This window comes from Rattus norvegicus, chromosome 14 (assembly GCF_036323735.1).
Source record: "Rattus norvegicus strain BN/NHsdMcwi chromosome 14, GRCr8, whole genome shotgun sequence".
Lineage (NCBI taxonomy): Eukaryota > Metazoa > Chordata > Mammalia > Rodentia > Muridae > Rattus > Rattus norvegicus.
The window spans coordinates 79,109,501-79,127,902 of NC_086032.1; the positions used below are offsets into that span (position 1 = coordinate 79,109,501).

Here is an 18,402-nt window from a genome sequence, read left to right on the forward strand (position 1 = left end):
AACCTGGTTGGATCGTGAAGTCCTAGTGGAAGCACAAAGCTGGAGAGAGCTGGAAGATGGGAGGCCCAGCCAGGCTGCTGGGCCACTCCTTGCTTTTCCTGCCTCTCTGTGGCCTAGGTCAATGCACAGCCAGCTCTTTGCATTTTACAGAGAAAGGGCTTGAGACCTCCTCACTCAAAGCCACGGGGTCCCTCCCTAAAACTTGTACTTCCTAATTTACATGCAAAGTCTCTTCTGGCATCCCAAGGGATCCACTGTGGACACCCAGAGGCCACTGAAGGTGTTAGCCGCAGCGAGTGCTTCTCAAAGAGGAGGCCGGCAGCCATAAAGAACTTGCCCTTTGGCTGGGTTCTCAGCTCCTCCCAGGCCCTATTGCTTCAGAGTCTATGACTCTGCAAGCCTCCCAGGCCTTTTGGATGAAAGGGAACAGCAAATGTCTCGACTGTATTTCTGGCCTGCTAGTCAGGGGGCTGCATGCAGCCTCCCCAGGCTTGATGGTCAGCCTCTCACACACAGTGGTCATCTTATTTCCATAGGCAACACAATGTCCCCCACTCCTTACTAGCCATCCCAGACAGGACTGGTCCATTACAAAAAAAGAAAAGATTCATTTCATTTTTAGTTATGTTCATGTGTATGTGGGAATGGGAGTGCGTGTGGCATGGTCTGTGCTGGTGCCCACAGGCAAGAAGACGAGGCCAGATCTCCTGGAACTGGAGCTATAGGCAGTTGTGGGCTGCCCAGTGTGGGTGCTGGCACCTGTGCTGGCCCTCTACAAGAGAAGCAATGTGTTTAACTACCAAATCATCTCTCCGGCCCTGGCCACACTTTTTTCTGTAAGAAACTCAGGAAGATGGGGCTGAAGCAGTAAGGAGAACGCAGGTTTGATTCCCAATACTCCATGATGGCTCACAGCTATATGTAACACTCTCTTTGGGCCTCTGTGGGTCCAGGATGCACATGGTGTGCAGACACACAGGCAGGTGAAACACCCAAACACATACCATGATTTTTTAAAAAAGAAAGAAAGCATCTTGAGAAGAGAAGAATGGGTGGTGTAGGACTCGACCCATCTCCCATCCCTAGGATCTTCCCTTTCTGAGGTTTTTGAGCACTTGAAGTTACCACGTACTCTCTGGAAAAGGTCCCTTAACCACTCTTTAAGGGGACAACTTCTCTTAGCTTCCCCTCCTCTGAGGTCCTTGTCCCTCCCTCCCAGAAGCAGATTCTCACTGAACTTGTAGGCAGGCCTTCCTTTCAGCACAGGTAGACATGACACTGCTTCCTGTTCCTGTAGTTCCCACGAGGAGTCGGAAGCCACCAACTATCGCTCCCTGTACACGATGTTGCTTTTCTCACTGCGCACTTTCAAGAAGTTGGGTTTTTTTTTGTTGTTATTGTCATTTGTTTTGTTTTTTAGACCTTAGCGTTCAGAAGCTCAGTAGCATGTCTTGATGTGCACTTTTTTGGTTGATCAGGGTTCACTCAGTTTCTTGATCTCGTTGGGCGGGTGTCTTCTGCTGCGTCTGGGAGCGTTTCAGCCATTGTTCCTTTGAGGGTTTCTGACCCATTCTTTCTCCCCTTCTGGGAATTCAAAGATAACAGAGATCGGTTTCCAGGTCCCTGGTGCTTGTTTTTCTTCTCTCCATTGTCTAGACTGGAACAAAGATTCCAACGTGCTCTGGAGTCAGTCTTTCTGTCCCTGAACCCATGCCACAGGGTTTTACATTGTTTTACCTTTCAGTTCAATGTCAGCTGATTTCAGCTGATTGTTTTCAGCTGTCTTTGTTTTCGGCCGATTCCCTTTTCAAAGTTAATTTTTTTTTTTTTATTATCTTTGGTGAGACTTGCTCTCTATTCTGGTTTTGGTACAACTGCTCCCTGGAGTACCTGGATGTTGCATATCTTAGACTCCTCGGATTCTGTCTGGGGTTCGTTTGAGTCTGCTGACTCTCACCTTCATTCGGATGCTGCCATCACAGTTCTGGGTGCTGCAAGTCATTGTTGATTGAATCCTGGATATCCAAATGTTGTAATCAAACATGGGGTCTTATATATATAGTCTTCCATTTTAGCAAGCCACAGTTCTGTTGGGCCCAGTGCTCAGAGCCTGGCATACAGATTGTCCCCCGTGGTCACTGGTTTTTGGAGCTCGGATTAAGAAGCTACTCGATTCTTCTTGACTCCTTTAGGGTTGTTGGTGCCCCACCCCACCCCACTGCCCGTGTGTTTGTCCCACCAGCTGGGAGGCAGAAAACAGTTAGTGGTACATAAAGACCATCTTCCTGGGTCTCCTCTCTGCTGGCCTCCTGCTCTCTATCCATACTCTGTCCCTATAGGGGTGGCCAGCCTTCTCCCCCTTCCCACTTGTGGTTGTTTACTCTGCTACAGTCCCCTCCTTTTAGCTGTGCTCAGCAGGGAGAGCCAGACAGGTGTATCTATGATGGTCTTGTCCTTGGAGTTGCTAATCTGTTTTAGGGAGGGCCCTGCCATCGTGTGATTTTAAAGGTTCCAGAGTCCTGTGTGAATCAGAGCAGATAATTTTTGTATTTAAAACCCCTTTACACATTCAAAGGTTCAATACCACACACTCAGGGGCTTCTCTGTGCCTTGAACACAAGGGAGCTGCGGCCTAGGGAGATCAAGTGACCCATATGAGATCAAATGGCCCAAACAGGTCTTCTAGGGACCTGTACGTCTGATACAGTCAGGTGACCTTCAAGAGTGTGGGACCATGAGAGAGAGGTGGACGCGCACAGAAAGAGGCAGGTATAGAAGACAGAAGACCCTGAGCAAAGTTCATAGCTCTGCGCTCATGACCCTAGGTTATATAAAGCCCTTCAGGCACTGGCCAACTCCCAACCTCCTGGGCTAGGTCTAGGCTTTGCATAACTTCGCACCCCTGTGCCAGCTCTCAGGAGCCCATCCATAGCCACTGTGAAGCAGGCTGCTGACTTCTCTTGGAGTACTGAGCATGTGGTCCTCGGCTCTCTTCTTTTCGGAATGGCTCATAAGAGGTCAGGGTAGCTGCTGGACACTCGGGATGTGTGACTGGGAGAAAAGAGCTCCTGATGCAGTGGGAGATGCAAGCTTGTCACAGTATCCCAGGACATTCTTCTGATGACTGACTGACAGGTCCTGGCAGGTCACCAGCCCTTCACTGGAGTCTAGTACGTGACCGCCCGTGCCTGCTCTGTGCAGGGTACTTCCTCTCAGCTCTGAACAGCGTGAGCTTCAGGCTGGGAAAGCCAGTGGACAGGCTTGAGCCTGCAGGTGGCTGCAGGCTCACTGCATTCTGGCCTGTGTGTCTGGGTGTCCCACCTAGATGTCCTCGAGGGACTGCATGCCCAGGCATCCTGGCGAGGATCCAGGAACCTCATCCTACTGGCTCCTGGATCGTTCTCCTTGTTGTAGATGAAGGAATGTCATAGCATCCAGGCTTGTTGGGGACCCAAGGCCACCACAGCAGTGCCTAGTTGGGGCTCTGCTAGCACGACAGACACCGATACAGTGCTCTGTGCCAATCCCTCTCTTGGTTTCCTGGACACATTTGTAGCCCTCAGATCTTTCCTGGAAGCCATGCCTGTTCCCATCTTGTGTCTGGCTAGTCCCTCTCCCGCTATACCACTGTGTCTCCCTCCCTGAGACTCCGCAGAAATCAATCTACAAACGCTCATGTGTACTATGGATTGCCCAGAATATCTCTCGAACACAGACGCTGGCAGCCATTTCCTGTCACCCTCCAGCCGACTTGGTCCCATGGGAAAAAACCTTAAGTCCTCTGGGGCTGCCACAGCACAGGGTAGGGTGGGGGTTGGTAACAGTGACTTGGCCACACAGTTTGCTAGTCCTGCATCTGCCCTGGTTCATTCCTCCCCAAGAATCCTTTACTTCCAGGACGTCAACTTGAGGCCTGCTGGGCACTGGCCTCCATGAGGACTTCTTTTATTTCCATGGCAACCTTCCCAGTATGCTCTAGATACCAATCTTCACCTGACTGGTCCCCCCTCACTGCAGCTCTACAGTCAGACCCAGATTTGGTCCCGTGCTAGAACAGGGCTGGGACACAGAGGGGTTCAAGGTCTGTGTGCTAGGTGACTGGACTGCTCCTGCCTGTCTGGACCCCAATTTGGTACTGGAAATGCCAAAGAGCTTCCAGTTCTGATAGCTTCGTGTTCTGTCACCTAGGGCTCTCAGCCACAGCTCTGCCACTGGGTGCTTGCTTGGCTGCCACCCTCAGTACTTCTAGGAGACTGACAGGCCTAGAGGAGCCTGGTCTTCATAACCACAGACAAGGCAACGAGGGAGGGACAATGCTTTCTCACCATGCACTCTCCAGGGGTCAAAGAATGAAGGGCAAAGTGTGGCTCACCCGCCTTCTGTCCTCCCTCCCTCCCTCCCTCCCTCCCTCCCTCCCTCCCTTCCTTCCTTCCTTCTGTCCCTCCTTCCTTCTTTCCTTCCTTCCCTCCTTCCTTCCTTCCTTCCTTCCTTCCTTCCTTCCTTCCTTCCTTCCTTCCATTGGAGAAGAACAGAGCCACAGAAACCTGTCCTGCAGCTGCTTGCTGCCGAATGGCTCAAGGGAAGGCAATGAGCTAATCAGCAGACACTGGCACATCCACCATTCCACAAGGGTATCATGCTGGAGGACACGGAGGTGACACCAATGTCAACGGCACAGGGCAGTCTGGAGTGAAGTGGCCCCTGAGAGGCTTCTCTTGCTTTTCCTGAATTGTTAAGTCAGGGAGTCTCATTTGTCTCAAAGCCCCAAGCTACCCTGAGCCCACTCCTCCTACCTTCCTCTCAACCTGGTGACGTAAAGCAAGGGTTTACTCCTCTGAAAACTTTGGGGCCTTGCTAGGAACCACTGAGACCCCTAAGTAATGTCTTTTGTGACCCAGGTACTGAATTATACCACCAGATCTCTGACTACCATGCCTGTGTCTGTGTATGCACATCTGTACTCACATGTGTAAGTAAGGGTCCCCAAAAGAGAGAATAGGACAAGAAAGATCAGGAATGTGGGGTCCAGAGGACATGTGTCCACAGAGTGCAAGCTAGGGGAGGGGATTCAGGGCATCAAGTCTCACTCTAAGGCCTCTTACAACAAAATCCAACCCTGTCCCTTTTCCTGCAGACTTGGGCAGCTATCAATGGCTCCCACAGAGCTGGAAGATGCATATATAATAAAACATGCACCCATTGCTAGGATAGCAGTAGCTGGCAGAGAACAGATGCCCCGAGGGACTGGGCAGCACACTGGGATGGAGATAAAGGTACAGGTGCAATGCTAGACCCTGGGGGTTCCCTGCTCCGGCGACATGAAGTCAGGACACCAAGAGAAAAGCAAAGGCAGGGGGATGCAGTCATGACTACACATGGTACATGGCAGGTGGAGTAGTTCAAACCCTCAGTAAAGGTCCTACTGTGCAGAACCCTCCTCAGCTGTGGTACAGTACAGGTGGCTGGGTTCCTACAGGCCAGGTACACACACATAACAGCTGCTTCCTGTGTGCACCGCTCACGTTGGCTTGCTGTGTGGCTGACAGACAAGCCCTTGTCACTGTGGGGATGACCAGTGAAGACACCTGATACAACCTGCCTCACAGGGACCAGCACATTCAAAAGCACCTGGGATGAACAGCATCATCCTGGCACAGGCAGATGAGAAAGTGCCACGGGAGGTATAGTGTACACACTCAGGCCACACAGCATGGCAACAGCAGAAGCAGGACTCCGAGAGGTGACCTCTACAGCTTGGCTTCTTCCCACACCGTGTCCTGCTTCCCTCAGTCCCGAGTCTCAGGCAGTCCATAAGTTCCAGTGGCGATTGCTGGGGGCACAGGCTGAATGCCATGGGGGAGATCTGGGTTGAGGTCATGGGAATGGAACCAGGCACTCCCCTAATAGATCAAGAACCAAACCCTGAAAAATACCATCCTGAAACACCGACATTCTATTTCAGTCCCCAGCTAATGCCCAGATGCCAGAACACTACACAAGGCAGTGAGGGCTATGGGTAACTATGTTCTGCTCTGTGGAGAAGCCTTCATTGCCCAAACTCAAGTCCCACAAAGCACTTGTGCACTCCCAGCATGAGGCAACCACCCAGGGCAAACAAAGATCCTTGGGCAGAGCACTGAGGGATGATATTGTAGCTAGCCCAGCAGACACAGGCACGCACAGGGGAATCTCCACTTCCTCTCACCATGCCTTCAGCTAGCTTCCCCCAAAGAACCTACAGCAGACCCAGACCTGTGGGGCCGCTTGGTGTGCCTTCTCACATTGATATCGGCTTTGTGTGCATGTTCTGAGATCCTGAGGGACATCCACTGCTTACAAAGACTTCCCACAGAACAACATTCCAATTTCCAGTTGGTCACAATGTCTGGCTGTCTGTACCTCCACTCGTCCCTCCCTTCCTGTGTGTACTGGTCAAACAGTGCCGTGCATGATCGGGAGTGAGGGTTTGAAGAATGGTCGTGCTGTCTATTGCTGGCCAGGCAGAGCACTGTTGTATGCCCAGCGCCTAGTGACCCGAGGGTCAGCATTGCTACTCTGGCTTCTATCCTAAGTCAGTGAGTAGGGAGCCCAGATTTCACTCAGAGTTGGCACCACCATGATGGCAACCAGGGTTTCCCTCTGTTTCCTCACACCATAGATCTCCATGAATCCCAGTCACAGCCACGGAAAACCTCCTGCCCAGCTTAGACGAGAGGCTGCTTCTGTGTGAGACTGAGCCTGCCTGTAGCCTGTGGTGGCACCCACAGCATCTTCAGTGAACAACACGATGGGAATTTACTCCATGCTTGGGGATCATCCCCAAGCCAGACTTCACAACACCCACAAGGCTAGGCATATGTCAGCTTTGTTACCCGTGACATTGGGCCATATCTCTTAGGAATCTCTAAGTGCTTTCTCGGGATGTTATGGGGACCAGGACTGTGCCTTGTACCAGTTTCCAGGTCTGTGCTCGCCTCCTGGCCATGACCACATCCTCCCCCAGGGAAAAGCAGCCCTGGGAGCTGTTCTCTTTGCTGTCTTGCCTCCTCCGTGAGAGCCACCAGAGGGCGCTGTGCGCACATCAGCTAGCTATGTCACTGCAGAGAGCCGGTGGGTGAGGCCAGGGCTCTCTGATCTTTGGGAGGTTTTGGTTTTGTTTTAATTTTATTTTTGAGACGGAGTCTCACTAGGTAGCTCAGGCCAGCTTCAAATTCACAGCAATCTTTCTGCCAATTTTGTCATCCACACGCTGTCTCTTGCTTTTAGCTTTTTTAGGGGGAGTAAAGCTGAGATTTGGGGGCCCACTCAGTAGGGGCCCCTCGCTGGCAGTCTCCGGGTGCGCTTCAGAAGAGCCACTCACGTGAGTAGAGGCTGTCCCCTGGCATCCTTTGGAGAGGTTCTTGATCAGCCCCACTGCTGAGGGACAGAGACTGACTGTCCAAGTCCGGAGAGTTAGTTCTGGTGTCTGCATCTCCCTTGAGGAGCAGCCACGTTGTCTTCTGCAGAGGAAAAGAAAGTTATGGGGACATTGAGGCTACAATGGTGACGTTTCACCAGAAGCTTCTAGCAGCTCCGTACTTATAACCCATAAGCCAACTCCACCGTGAGAAGCCAAACGTTTCACACCAGTCTCACCATTAAAGGAAGCTCACTCTGAAAGTTCATGAAGCAGCTGGAGAAATGCTGCCTACAGCCTGCTGCTGTGGTGATGCCTGGTGCCCACATCCTCTCGGGGCACTTTTACAACTGGCCACATCCAAGAGGTATGCCAGTAAGGTCTGTGACATTCTACTCTCTGGCCATTTAAAAACAAAACAGAAACAGAAACAAACAAAAAGCCCACCTGCCAAGCTGTTCTAGAACCTTCATATCAAATACCCCAGAATGCACTGGGGTTGTTTTCTGTCGACATTCAGGTCTCCTCACTCCCAGAACTATGACCTGGCTACATGGCAGAGTCAGGACACTGGCAAAGCATGTGCCCATACTGAGCGTTAAAGGAGGCAGGTGGGTGTGGCTCCCACTTTGGTCCTCTTGGGACCAAGGGACCAAGGGCAGAGAGAGAGGAGTGGAGATTCCCCTGGAGTGGCCATCCCATCCCGCAGGGCTGTGGTACCCCTTCTTACCTTCCTGCTATCCTGGTCGAAACTGCTGTCCTCCACGTCCAGTCGCCTGGCGGCTGGAAGGGAAAATCAGTCTGTAAAGGCAGCTCACCCTGTGTTTGTCCCAGGGGCCCTACTTTACATAATGCTCAAAAGTGGGAAAAAAATCAATGAAAAGGACAATGCAATGAATGCTTTTCACAGGCTGGAAGAATGACACACTAGAGCAGAATCCTCAGGGACTTGGGACTCAGGAGGTGCCTGTGCCCTGAGCAAAGCACCACCTCACTTTAATTCTAGTCACGCCTCCAACCTGGAGAAATGGAACCACATTCGCAGGTGTAGCCATTTGGATTTTGATGGATATAATATTGACCTTTGGAGGGGGAACCTGAAGGGACAGAAGGTCTCGGTCTCAGTGGCCTTGATGACAGACACAGGTGCACGCTTCTTGAGCATCACTGCTCTTTTCCCATCACAAGCTCTTCAAAACGGGGATTTTCCCCATTTCACAGATGGAGAGCCTATGGCTCAGGGCAATCCCTCACTTTTGAGACCAGCATGAAATGAGGTGAAGGGCTGAGAGTGACACGAATTGGGCTTTCCCCTGCCTGTCCCATTGAGCTACCTGCCCAGCCCTGAGCTATGCCACTGGAGGAGTCCTTGAGAAACATCAAAGAGTGACAGAATGCCCAGAGATGAGCTCACTCAGAACAAAAGTTCATGCCACAGCAGTGTGTTTACCAAGAAGACTCTTGGCAGCATTCTGTCATCCCACTGGGCTGACCTTGTTTACTCCTGGGCTGACCAGGAGTAAACAAAGAAACCATGCAAGGCATGCTGGTCTATTTCAGGACCCGGTCAGTGCAGGGAGACCTACCAAGATCTACCCCAAACCCATGCACACAGCAATTTCTGGAAGCCTCACCAGCTAGGGCTGAGCTCAGGGAGGAGAGCAGACGGGCTTCTTACCTGCAGCCTGCGGTGGGCTCAGCCCTGCCCATCTCTTGGAGCGCCCTGCCTCCTGCACCACCAAGGACAAAACTGACACCAGGCCAGAGAGCTTGGACATTGGGGACTGGGCTACAGGACCTTGACAAGATAGGGCCAAAATTGAAGACTGAGTACTTCCATTGTAGATATGCTGACTCTGCGTCTCCCCCAGTGGCTGCTGCATCTCCCAGGATTTCTTTTTTTTTTTTTAGTTGAAAGTAAACCCTCTGTTCTCTCCACATCCAGAGCCCAGTGAACTACCGGCCTGCTGGGGAGGTCCAATGGGGGTACTCAGAGAGGTGGGCTGTGTGACTCCTGCTGCTCAGGCAATGGCTGTCAAATGTGGCTACTGCGCCAGCACTGAGAGGGCACCGGGACAAGCATGCTGGGGCCACTCTAAGCTCTGACAGTTCTTCTCCACCATGTGTGCTAGGGGCTTTTTTGGGATCTGAAATCCCACCCTGGTAGCCCAGACCACGGATTTTCAAGATTTCATATAGCTAAGGCTAACACAATAGCATAATGCCACCCAGGGCTCCAGAATAATTCTCTGCTTGCTGAGGGAATGCTCCATGGAGACTTAACGAGGTCCTCTGCCAACACTACGAACCGCGGCAGGTGTGCAGTTTGCCAGGCCAGAGCCAAAGGCATTTTGCCTTGTTGGTAGGTTGCTTCCGTAACAACTCTGAGCCTAGGTTTCCTGATCTGTGAAATGGAAAATGCCAACCATACCCCTCTAATTCAGGCAGACCAGGCAAGACAGTGCCTCAAGAAATGAAAGGCAGCTTACAGGTCTGCCATGCTAGGAATAGGCAAGAGGTCAACCCTGAAGGTAATTTGCCAGCATCGCTTCCCTCCTTCCTTGATGTGCCACACAAGTGTGCCTCTGGCTGCTCATCCATTTCATCTACGTACTCTCTTGACATTCTACACACCCACTCATCCTACCTGCTCATCCACCTGTCCACCCAGACACTAACCCATGAATCTCCTCATGTATCTATCCACTAACCATCCACCCATCCACTAAGCCGTCTGTCTGTCTGTCTGTCTATCTATCTATCTATCTATCTATCTATCTATCTATCTCTCTCTATCATCTATCATCCATCTATCCATCCATCATCTATCTATCTATCTATCTATCTATCTATCTATCTATCTATCTATCTCTCTATCATCTATCATCCATCTATCCATCCATCATCTATCTATCTATCTATCTATCTATCTATCTATCTATCTATCTATCATCTATCCATCCATCCATCCATCCACTAAGCCATCTATCTATCTATCTATCTATCTATCTATCTATCTATCTATCTATCTATCTAATCTATCATCTATCCATCCATCCATCCACTAAGCCATCTATCTATCTATCTATCTATCTATCTATCTATCTATCATCTATCCATCCATCCATCCATCCACTAAGCCATCTATCTATCTGTCTATCTATCTATCTATCTATCTATCTATCTATCTATCTATCTATCTATCATCCATCTATCTATCCATCTATCTATCATCCATCTATCATCCATCCATCATCTATCCATCCATCTATTATCTATCTATCTATCTATCTATCTATCTACTATCCATCCATCCATCCATCTATTCATCCATCACCTATTTATCTTCTACTAATCATGTATCAACCAATCATCAGTTCTTCCATCCATCCATCCATCCATCCATCCATCCATCCATCCACCCATGCACTATCCATCCACCCACCCACTAAACCATCTATCATTTGTCTGTCTACCTACCTACCTACCTTTCACTCACTCATGCACCCACTGACTCACCCATCCCTGTATTCACCGTTCTCCAGTTATTCACCCAACCGCCCACCTATGCGTACCTCCCTTTGTCTGCTTCCGTCTATTCTTTTGTCCACTGAGGCACCCACTCATGCACGCAGTCCTTTATCTACCTGTCCCTCGTCATGCTGGGCTTCTGCCGCCTAGCCCTTCAGTATCCATCCTCTCCTTCCCCACTGCACAGTGTGCACCTGCCCTGTCCTGAGTATAGGAAAGCAAGAAACAGACATGGTCCTTTTCTGTCTCTGCGGATGGACTTTGTTCTCCCTGCAAGGTGTATAAGCTACAAGGCCTAACCTTTGCTCACAGGGCACACATCTACCTCCCCACTGAGCAACTGACAGGAGATGCTCGAGGTCACAGCAGCATCTAATGTGCCTCCAGTGACAAGTATATTGACCTCCAACAGATAAGTGGACTTGGAAAGTAGGTGGACACAACACAGTGGCTACACGGGAGTCAAGCACCTTCCTTCTGGTGGTGTCCACACTTCCATAGCTCTGGCTTCCAGGTGGCCACCAAGACTGTTACAGAGTGCTCAGCTCAGGTCTCTACTGGAGCTGTGACTGCCATCAGTGTAGAGTCACCCCTGCCAGTGTCTAGTGTCATCCTGTGAGTGTCCTAGCACAGACTTTGATGGCTGGGCCTTAGGCACACCAGGTTGTTGCTATCTCTCTTAAGGAGTTTCTGAACACGTGGAGAGGTGCTCAGGGACTTGAAGTCTCTCCTCAGACCTTAGGGTTCCAGAACAGTGGGAGTCTTGGTTTTCTACTCAGGTCCAGATGGGTGTCAGAACTAGACCCATGGGCAGGACTTCTCTTATCTGGCACAAATCAACCTGGACAGTTTAAATTGTTTTGGAATTACAGTGTGTGTGTGTGTGTGTGTGTGTGTGTGTGTGTGTGTGTGTGTGTGTGTGTGTGCATATAATGGGAGCAATTCTATCAATTCTCTACTTCAAGGCAGGAATGTACCTTGGTCATACATGCTGGGGGCAATTCTGTGCTTCCCAGGGCAGGCTATGGTTGGCCGTCATTATGTCTCCAGCCTTGAGGTAGAGTCAAACATACAGTGGATGTTTAAAGACTACACTTTAGCTAAATTAGTGAAAGCCCCTGGCATCTCTTGGCATTTGGCTTCCTTCTATGAAGTTGAGTGAATGGCATCTGTTTGCTGACTGTTGCCAGAATTGACAGTGACATCAGAGAAAAGGATATGGAGCCAACATCTCTGTTCACTGGCTTTTCTCCCACCCACTGTCCCTCTTCCAGAGAAGCAGGCCTATCGTGTCTTCAGAAGACAGAGAAACATCTCTTAGCCCCACAGGACTGGGCCTAAAGCCCTCTCTGGAAAGACTGACTTCCTATCAGACATGTCCCATGTCCCTTGAGGACGTCTGCTACACATGCCCCATGGGAGTACCCAGTTTCTAATGTTCTCTGTGGGCACAGAGCCTACCTGACACCTGGCCTTTCACCACACCCTAGAAGACCCCAAACCAGAGTGAGACTCAATCTTCTAGGAAAGAAATCCCTGAGAGGGGCAGCAGTAGAAGTGGGTGAACCTTCCCCAAGCTGTATAAAAAGGAGAAGTCAAGCCAAGCACTGTCCTTTGACACTCGTGGCTTCCTGATTGTGCACGGGATGTGACTAGGTACTTGTAGCTCCTGCCACCTCGATGTCTCTGCTAAGATGGCCACACTCTGAAACTCCAAGTTGGAATAAACCCCTCCTCCCTTCAGTTGATTTTGTCAGGGTGTTGTACCATGGCAACAGGAAAACAAACTAAACAACAGTCTTAAAGCAGATGCCTTCCTTCCTTTGAGAGACGGCGTCCAGGGAATCCCTTCTGCTCAAGCCACTCTGCCACTTTCAGAGTTTGTCTGAAAGCACTGGGAGGCACAAGGCCAGACCCGTTTTCTGAAGGAAGCATTTCTCCCTGCTAAGTCTCTGGATGAGGGCAGCTGTGTTTCTCCCCATAACTGCCTCCCCAAGGTGACAGACATAGTGGGATGCTGCTTGTGTATGCAGGTATGTGTGTATGTGCAGGTATGTGTGCATGCAGTTGTGTGTGTGTGCATGTAGTTGTGTGTGTGCAAGCACATATGGATGCAGGCATCTGTGGGCTCACAGGTGTGTATATGCATGTATAAGAGAGTGTGCACACAGGTGTGTATGTTCCTGACCTTTCTCCCCCCTGCTTGCCCTCCTTCCATCACTTCCTATGTTGCTTCCTCTCTTTCTTAACACAACCGGTAAACAACAAGCAAACAGAGCTGGAACTGATAGAGAAATACAGTAAGGTCCCAGAATGTCCAAAACCAAAAGCTGCAGGGGGCAGCAGTGCATTAATGACCGTCCCAAGGATTCAAAAGCATCTTGCTCTCCACACCAAGTGTCACTTCCACCCTGTGGGCACAGAGAGGCCTGGCTGTCCTTAAGGCTCCCAAAAGCAGAAATGAGACTCAGGCTTCCAAGAAGAATAGCAGTGGCAGAACCCAGAAGCATCCACGTCCAGTGACTTTGCAGGAAACGAGAGCAAATCATCAACGGAAAGGCGTGGCCGCTTTCAATACGCTAAATATAGGACCTTAAGCTAATGAAACAGTCTTGTGATTCACCACGGCCCCCAGGGGCTGTTTCAAGCTGGAGTGAGGATTTAAACTACTGCTGCTCATGCCTAGATCAGGCTCTGGAGCTCCTCGGGGAAGGCCTGTGGTCAAGTCGCCTTGATGAAGCAAGCGCTGGGGTGTGGGGGGTCAAGCATACACACAGGTACACAGGCATGCATGCACACAGCATGCATGTATACGCTCCCATCCGAAATTGGGGGTGGGGAGGGCTTGTGAAGAGCAAAGGTCTCAAATGCATGAACTGGAACACAAAGGCCCTGTGTACATCTGTATTTCCCAAGGGTTCTTTTTTTAACCCTTCTATGCCTGCTAAACCTTTCTAGTCACTCAAGGCTTGCACGACTCGCTGCGTTCCTATCATGGGTTTGTGTTGCTGAATGCCTGGCAGAGGCAATACACTCTAAGATCTGAATCTTTACAGAATCAACATACAGAATCCTGAGCTTGGATGACTGTTCAAGGCTTCTTCAAGCCAGGGTTGCCTGTAGACAGGCAAGTGTCTTATGCCTAGACTGCAAGGCTGGTGGCTGATAACTGTGAACCTGACCTCCCCTAGGGGTTTTGAACACCAACACTCTGCTTCAGTGTGGCCCTATCAGATGCCAGTGGTCAATTTCAAAAGGTGATTTTCTAACCCTGCCTCTTGCCAAGGCCAACTCCCCTTGGACCGTGGATATTAACCACACAGTTAAGAAGCCAAGTGGAGGGCTGGAGAGATGGCTCAGCGGTTAAGAGCACCCGACTGCTCTTTCAGAGGTCATGAGTTCAATTCCCAGCAACCACATGGTGGCTCACAACCATCTGTAAAGAGATCCGATGCCCTCTTCTGGTGTATCTGAAGACAGCTACAGTGTACTTATATATAATAAATAAATAAATCTTTAAAAAAAAAAAAAAGAAGCCAAGTGGAGATGAGAGATAGCGGTGGTTAATTAAGGCCCCACAAGGCAAGCTCTATCCTAGGCTCTGGAGAGCACAGAGATCATGGCCCTTCTCAAAGACTGTCCAGCGTGGTGCTCTGTCCTTTGCCTGGGCCTCAGTTTCCCCACCTGTAAGACTAGGGCGCAGCAGTTCTGTTTCTGGTAAAAGGCCTGTTAATCTAACTGCCCCCACCTATCCCTTGGGGATACATATACCCTCTACTCAGATTCTAAAAACCAGGACTTCAATCCCCTTCCTTTTTTCTGAAAGGAGGAGGAAAGACGCAGAGCTCAGGGCCTCTCGCCACCACTGAGGAACCAAACCCAACACAGCAGAGCTTCGGTAAGCTATCTAGCACTTGTCAGTGTGGGAAGTGGGTGCTTTCCTCTGGCACATCTAAACAAGAGCTCTCCATAGAATCCCCCTTCTCTCCCATCTCTAGTGATGACTTAAGTCTCCACTGTGCACAGCCATTTACAGTTTTGAGCCGTTTCCACATTCACTCTGTGAGTACCTCATACCCAGTCCTGGAGGAATGAGGGTTAAAGGGACAGAAAGGGCAAGGGGAAGGAAATGGAGCAGAAGAGGTGGAGGGCAGAAGGAGAGAGGAGTCTGGTTTGCAGATGAGGAAACTGAGGCTCATGGCACTGCAGTGACCTCCCCAGTCACCAGAAATCGAAACTCCGACTCCTTTAGGGTCCTGCTCCCCCACTCAAGCATTCTTCTCCTTGCATATCTGTCCCACGCAAGTCCATGTGGAGAAGATGTGGGGGGTCAGGGGGATAGGAGGCAGCCTTGCTGCAAACCACCTCTAGCACAATACAAGGAACCCCATTGGCTAAGGACAAGGCATCCCATCCTATCACAGATATTCTCAAAAGATGGGGCCCAAAGTCTCCCTAAATTGTGACTGGTTCCGAGTCATTATTTTCCAAAGATCAGGCCTGTGTCAGGGCAAGGGTAAAAAGCCCAGTCCCTCATCATCTCAACTGGGCCTCTCATGGTAGCATCCAAATCACCAAATAAAGGTTCTTAATTAGCACATGCACCCTAGCCCCAGCCCCAGCCGCCATGCACTGGCCTCTGCACATGTCTCCTCTCTTGTGAAAGAGAGGCCTCCCAGGAGCCTACGGGGGAGTGTGCATCTAATATCTAGACAGCGGGGCTTCCCGGAGCCTCGGATCAGGACACAGCGAAGGGAGCAGGCATTCAGAAGCGAGAGGGAGCAACAGACATGCAGGCAACGCACGGCAGAAGAGTCCACCAGACCGACCATACCGTGCTGTTTGTAGATAGGGGGTTTCCTATAGATGTTATCTTTTACGCCAGTGTCTGGGAAAGAAGAAGGAAAGAGAAGGAAAGAATGTGAGGGGAGCAGGGAGGCGGCTACGATGCTCTCCACCCAGCGGCTTCTGTCAGTTCCTAGTTCACCCAGCCCAGAATTACCAGAGAGTTTTCAAAACTGCCAAGTGGCTGAGGATGAAGCCCCACACCTCCACCAAGCAACTCCCCCCCCCCATTTAAACACCACTGCAGATCAGAAGGGAACAGGAAGGGAGACAGGGCAGGGAAGGCAGCAAGCAAGATCCATGGGTCACCGGGATGCAGATAACTCAGACTCTTTTCTCCACCTTGGACCCAGGACAAAAACATTTTCTCAGTATTTGTGAGACTTGGAGAAAAACCCAGGTGTATGTCAGTTTGTGGGGAGTGTGCAAAAAACACACTGCATTAGGAGTTTTGTGTTTTTGATTTGGAGAAAAAAATTTTTCCTATTCCAGACTGGCCTTGAACTCGTGACCCTCCTGACATCGCCCCTATCTCAGTGCTGAGATACCTGGTATGCACCACTACACCCTACTCCATGGAGTAGCTTTTAAGGAAACTCAGTGTTTGAGGATGCTCTGACATTCGGGTGTGGGCAAGATGGTGCATGAGAAAGTCACAAACATGCAGGAACCTACCTGGGACGTGGAAGTGTCTCGGAGCCTGCTGATAGGTAGAGGAAGGAGGCCTGCTGTCGGAGTGCACTGAGAGACTTGGAGTGCTACGGCCACTTTCGCTGCCTCCAGGTGGAAGGGCAGAGACAGCATGTGAGAGGCAGAGAAGCAAAGCAGAAGGTTTCAGGCAAAAAGAGCTCATCTGCAGCGAACCCTCTATCCTGCCTGAAGGAAGTCCATGCTGGAGCCATGGACCCTATGACTTCTGTTCCAATCTGGAGTGTGCCTGGCTCTAGGGGGTGGAGGGGACAAAGGGGCAGTGACTGGAGGGGCCAAGAGTGTGCAGTGGGCAGAGCCCAGGATCCTGGGGTGTGAACACACACTGCAGACTCACGATTCCTGTCTCCCTGATGTAGCTCGTGCAGGAAGGTCCTGCTTGCTTGGAGATTCCACCAATTAACTGTGAGAATAGGACTAAGGTGTGGGAAATGGGTCAAAAGCAGTCCTCACAATAACAGAAGAGGCTCTGCCTATGTGGGGAACTGGGGATCAGCATCCATCCACTTCCACAGTCCTGACACGGCTGCTTTTGGCAAGCAAAACGAGGACGCTCTACTGCCTCCAACCTCTCTCGGCTAGAGCTGTTCTGTGTTCTGTGAAGGAGGGTGGACAATCGAATCACCCATCCGAGACACCTGGTGACCTGAGTGGATGCCCCGCCTCCCTCCGATGCAGGATGTGATAGACAGAACACGGTGGTACTGGACATGGGATGAGGAGCACAGCTCACAGCAGGACACCCCAAGGCACAACTGCTCCCTTCTCTTAGACTTCCTGAACGCTGCAGTAGCTGATAGGGCTACTGGCAAGGAACAGGCTCTCTAGCTCTAAGAACCTTTGAATGGCAAGATCAAGCAGCAGGACCCTAAAGCCAATGGGACAGAAACCCTGCCTGGATGGGCTGGAGACAGCAAGGGACATCACAGACAGGCAGCATGAGCAAAGGGAGTTGGGGGTTGCTGGATGGCTGGAGAAGGGTCAAACCGGTGGCCACCAAAGGAGACTGATGACTCCTACTTTGGGTATTTTCTCCTGCCTGATCATGGTCACTAATTTCTCCTGTAAACACTGATGGCACTTAGGAGACTAAAGATTTTGTTCTAGAATGATATAGACCCTTCTGACTTTGGCTACATCAGCTGCTCCTAGCAGTAGCAGGGACCTCACCTCAGGGAGATGGCCAGCACAGGCTTCTTTTACACATGATAGCATGACTCTCTGTGTTGCATAAGTCATGACAGACATAGTTTGAAAAAAACAACTGTAGGCATTCCACTCAGGCTGGAAACTGTCCCTACTGGGTATCATCCCTGAGCAGAGCCTCTGTGGCTTAGCCTTTCTTTCTCTATCTTGACATTATGATTGTTTCTGTCATCCTCTCCCAGTTGACTGAGGGTTCTAAAATGGTCCAACATTCCTGTCCCCTCCAGAGCTTGGCCTATAGTGTGATGTCCCCTGAAATGACAAATGGAATTCCTATCACATGCACTCACTAGAGCGGCTACAGTTTCCCAGACCTTGGTCCCTGTCTGGATCACTGCCACTAAGTCTTCCCCATCCCCTGTCTGACCTGCAAGGCCCTTCCCAGAGTCCATACTGTCTACTTCCCTGAGTTTAGGCTCAGGATCCACCTGGTTGACAAAAGGCTCAGGAAGGCCAGGCCCTTTCTCTTTCTGTGAGCGTGCTTGCCTGTCTGATGTCGCTGAAAAACACCCTGCTGTCCTCAACTCCACAGACCTGCCTGCAGCTTCGCTGCGTGCTTTCATGGTATGGTCACGTCAGCCCCACACAGTTGGTACCATCTTGCCTCCATGTCAACTGGCACACTGACTGCTTGGAAACCACCTTTCCTCAATGATCCAAAATGATAAGGCCCCCAGCCCCCCCATGTCACCCAAGGACAGCCAAGGAGGCTCCTT

The 18,402-nt window shown here is 50.6% G+C and overlaps 1 protein-coding gene across 37 annotated transcripts in view; it reads right to left on the reverse strand.

The window, feature by feature from the left end:
• Positions 1-18,402, reverse strand: part of Ablim2 (actin binding LIM protein family, member 2) — a 124,941-nt gene that overhangs the window by 19,455 nt on the left and 87,084 nt on the right. For 13 of the 37 annotated variants that reach the window (XR_010057389.1, XR_010057390.1, XR_010057387.1 and 10 more), the window contains 5 exons: positions 16,448-16,549; positions 15,762-15,815; positions 9,075-9,194; positions 8,127-8,179; positions 7,361-7,499 (listed from right to left, as the gene is read on the reverse strand). Coding sequence is in view for 26 of the 37 variants with exons in the window: in XM_063273369.1 (XP_063129439.1) it covers positions 7,361-7,499; positions 8,127-8,179; positions 9,075-9,194; positions 15,762-15,815; positions 16,448-16,549 (468 nt within the window). In the remaining 11 variants the exon portion in view is untranslated. Of the gene's footprint in view, positions 1-7,145; positions 7,500-8,126; positions 8,180-9,074; positions 9,195-15,761; positions 15,816-16,447; positions 16,550-18,402 lie in introns of those variants that run through there. The other 24 variants (XR_010057396.1, XR_010057395.1, XR_010057392.1 and 21 more) reach the window with 5 other exon arrangements.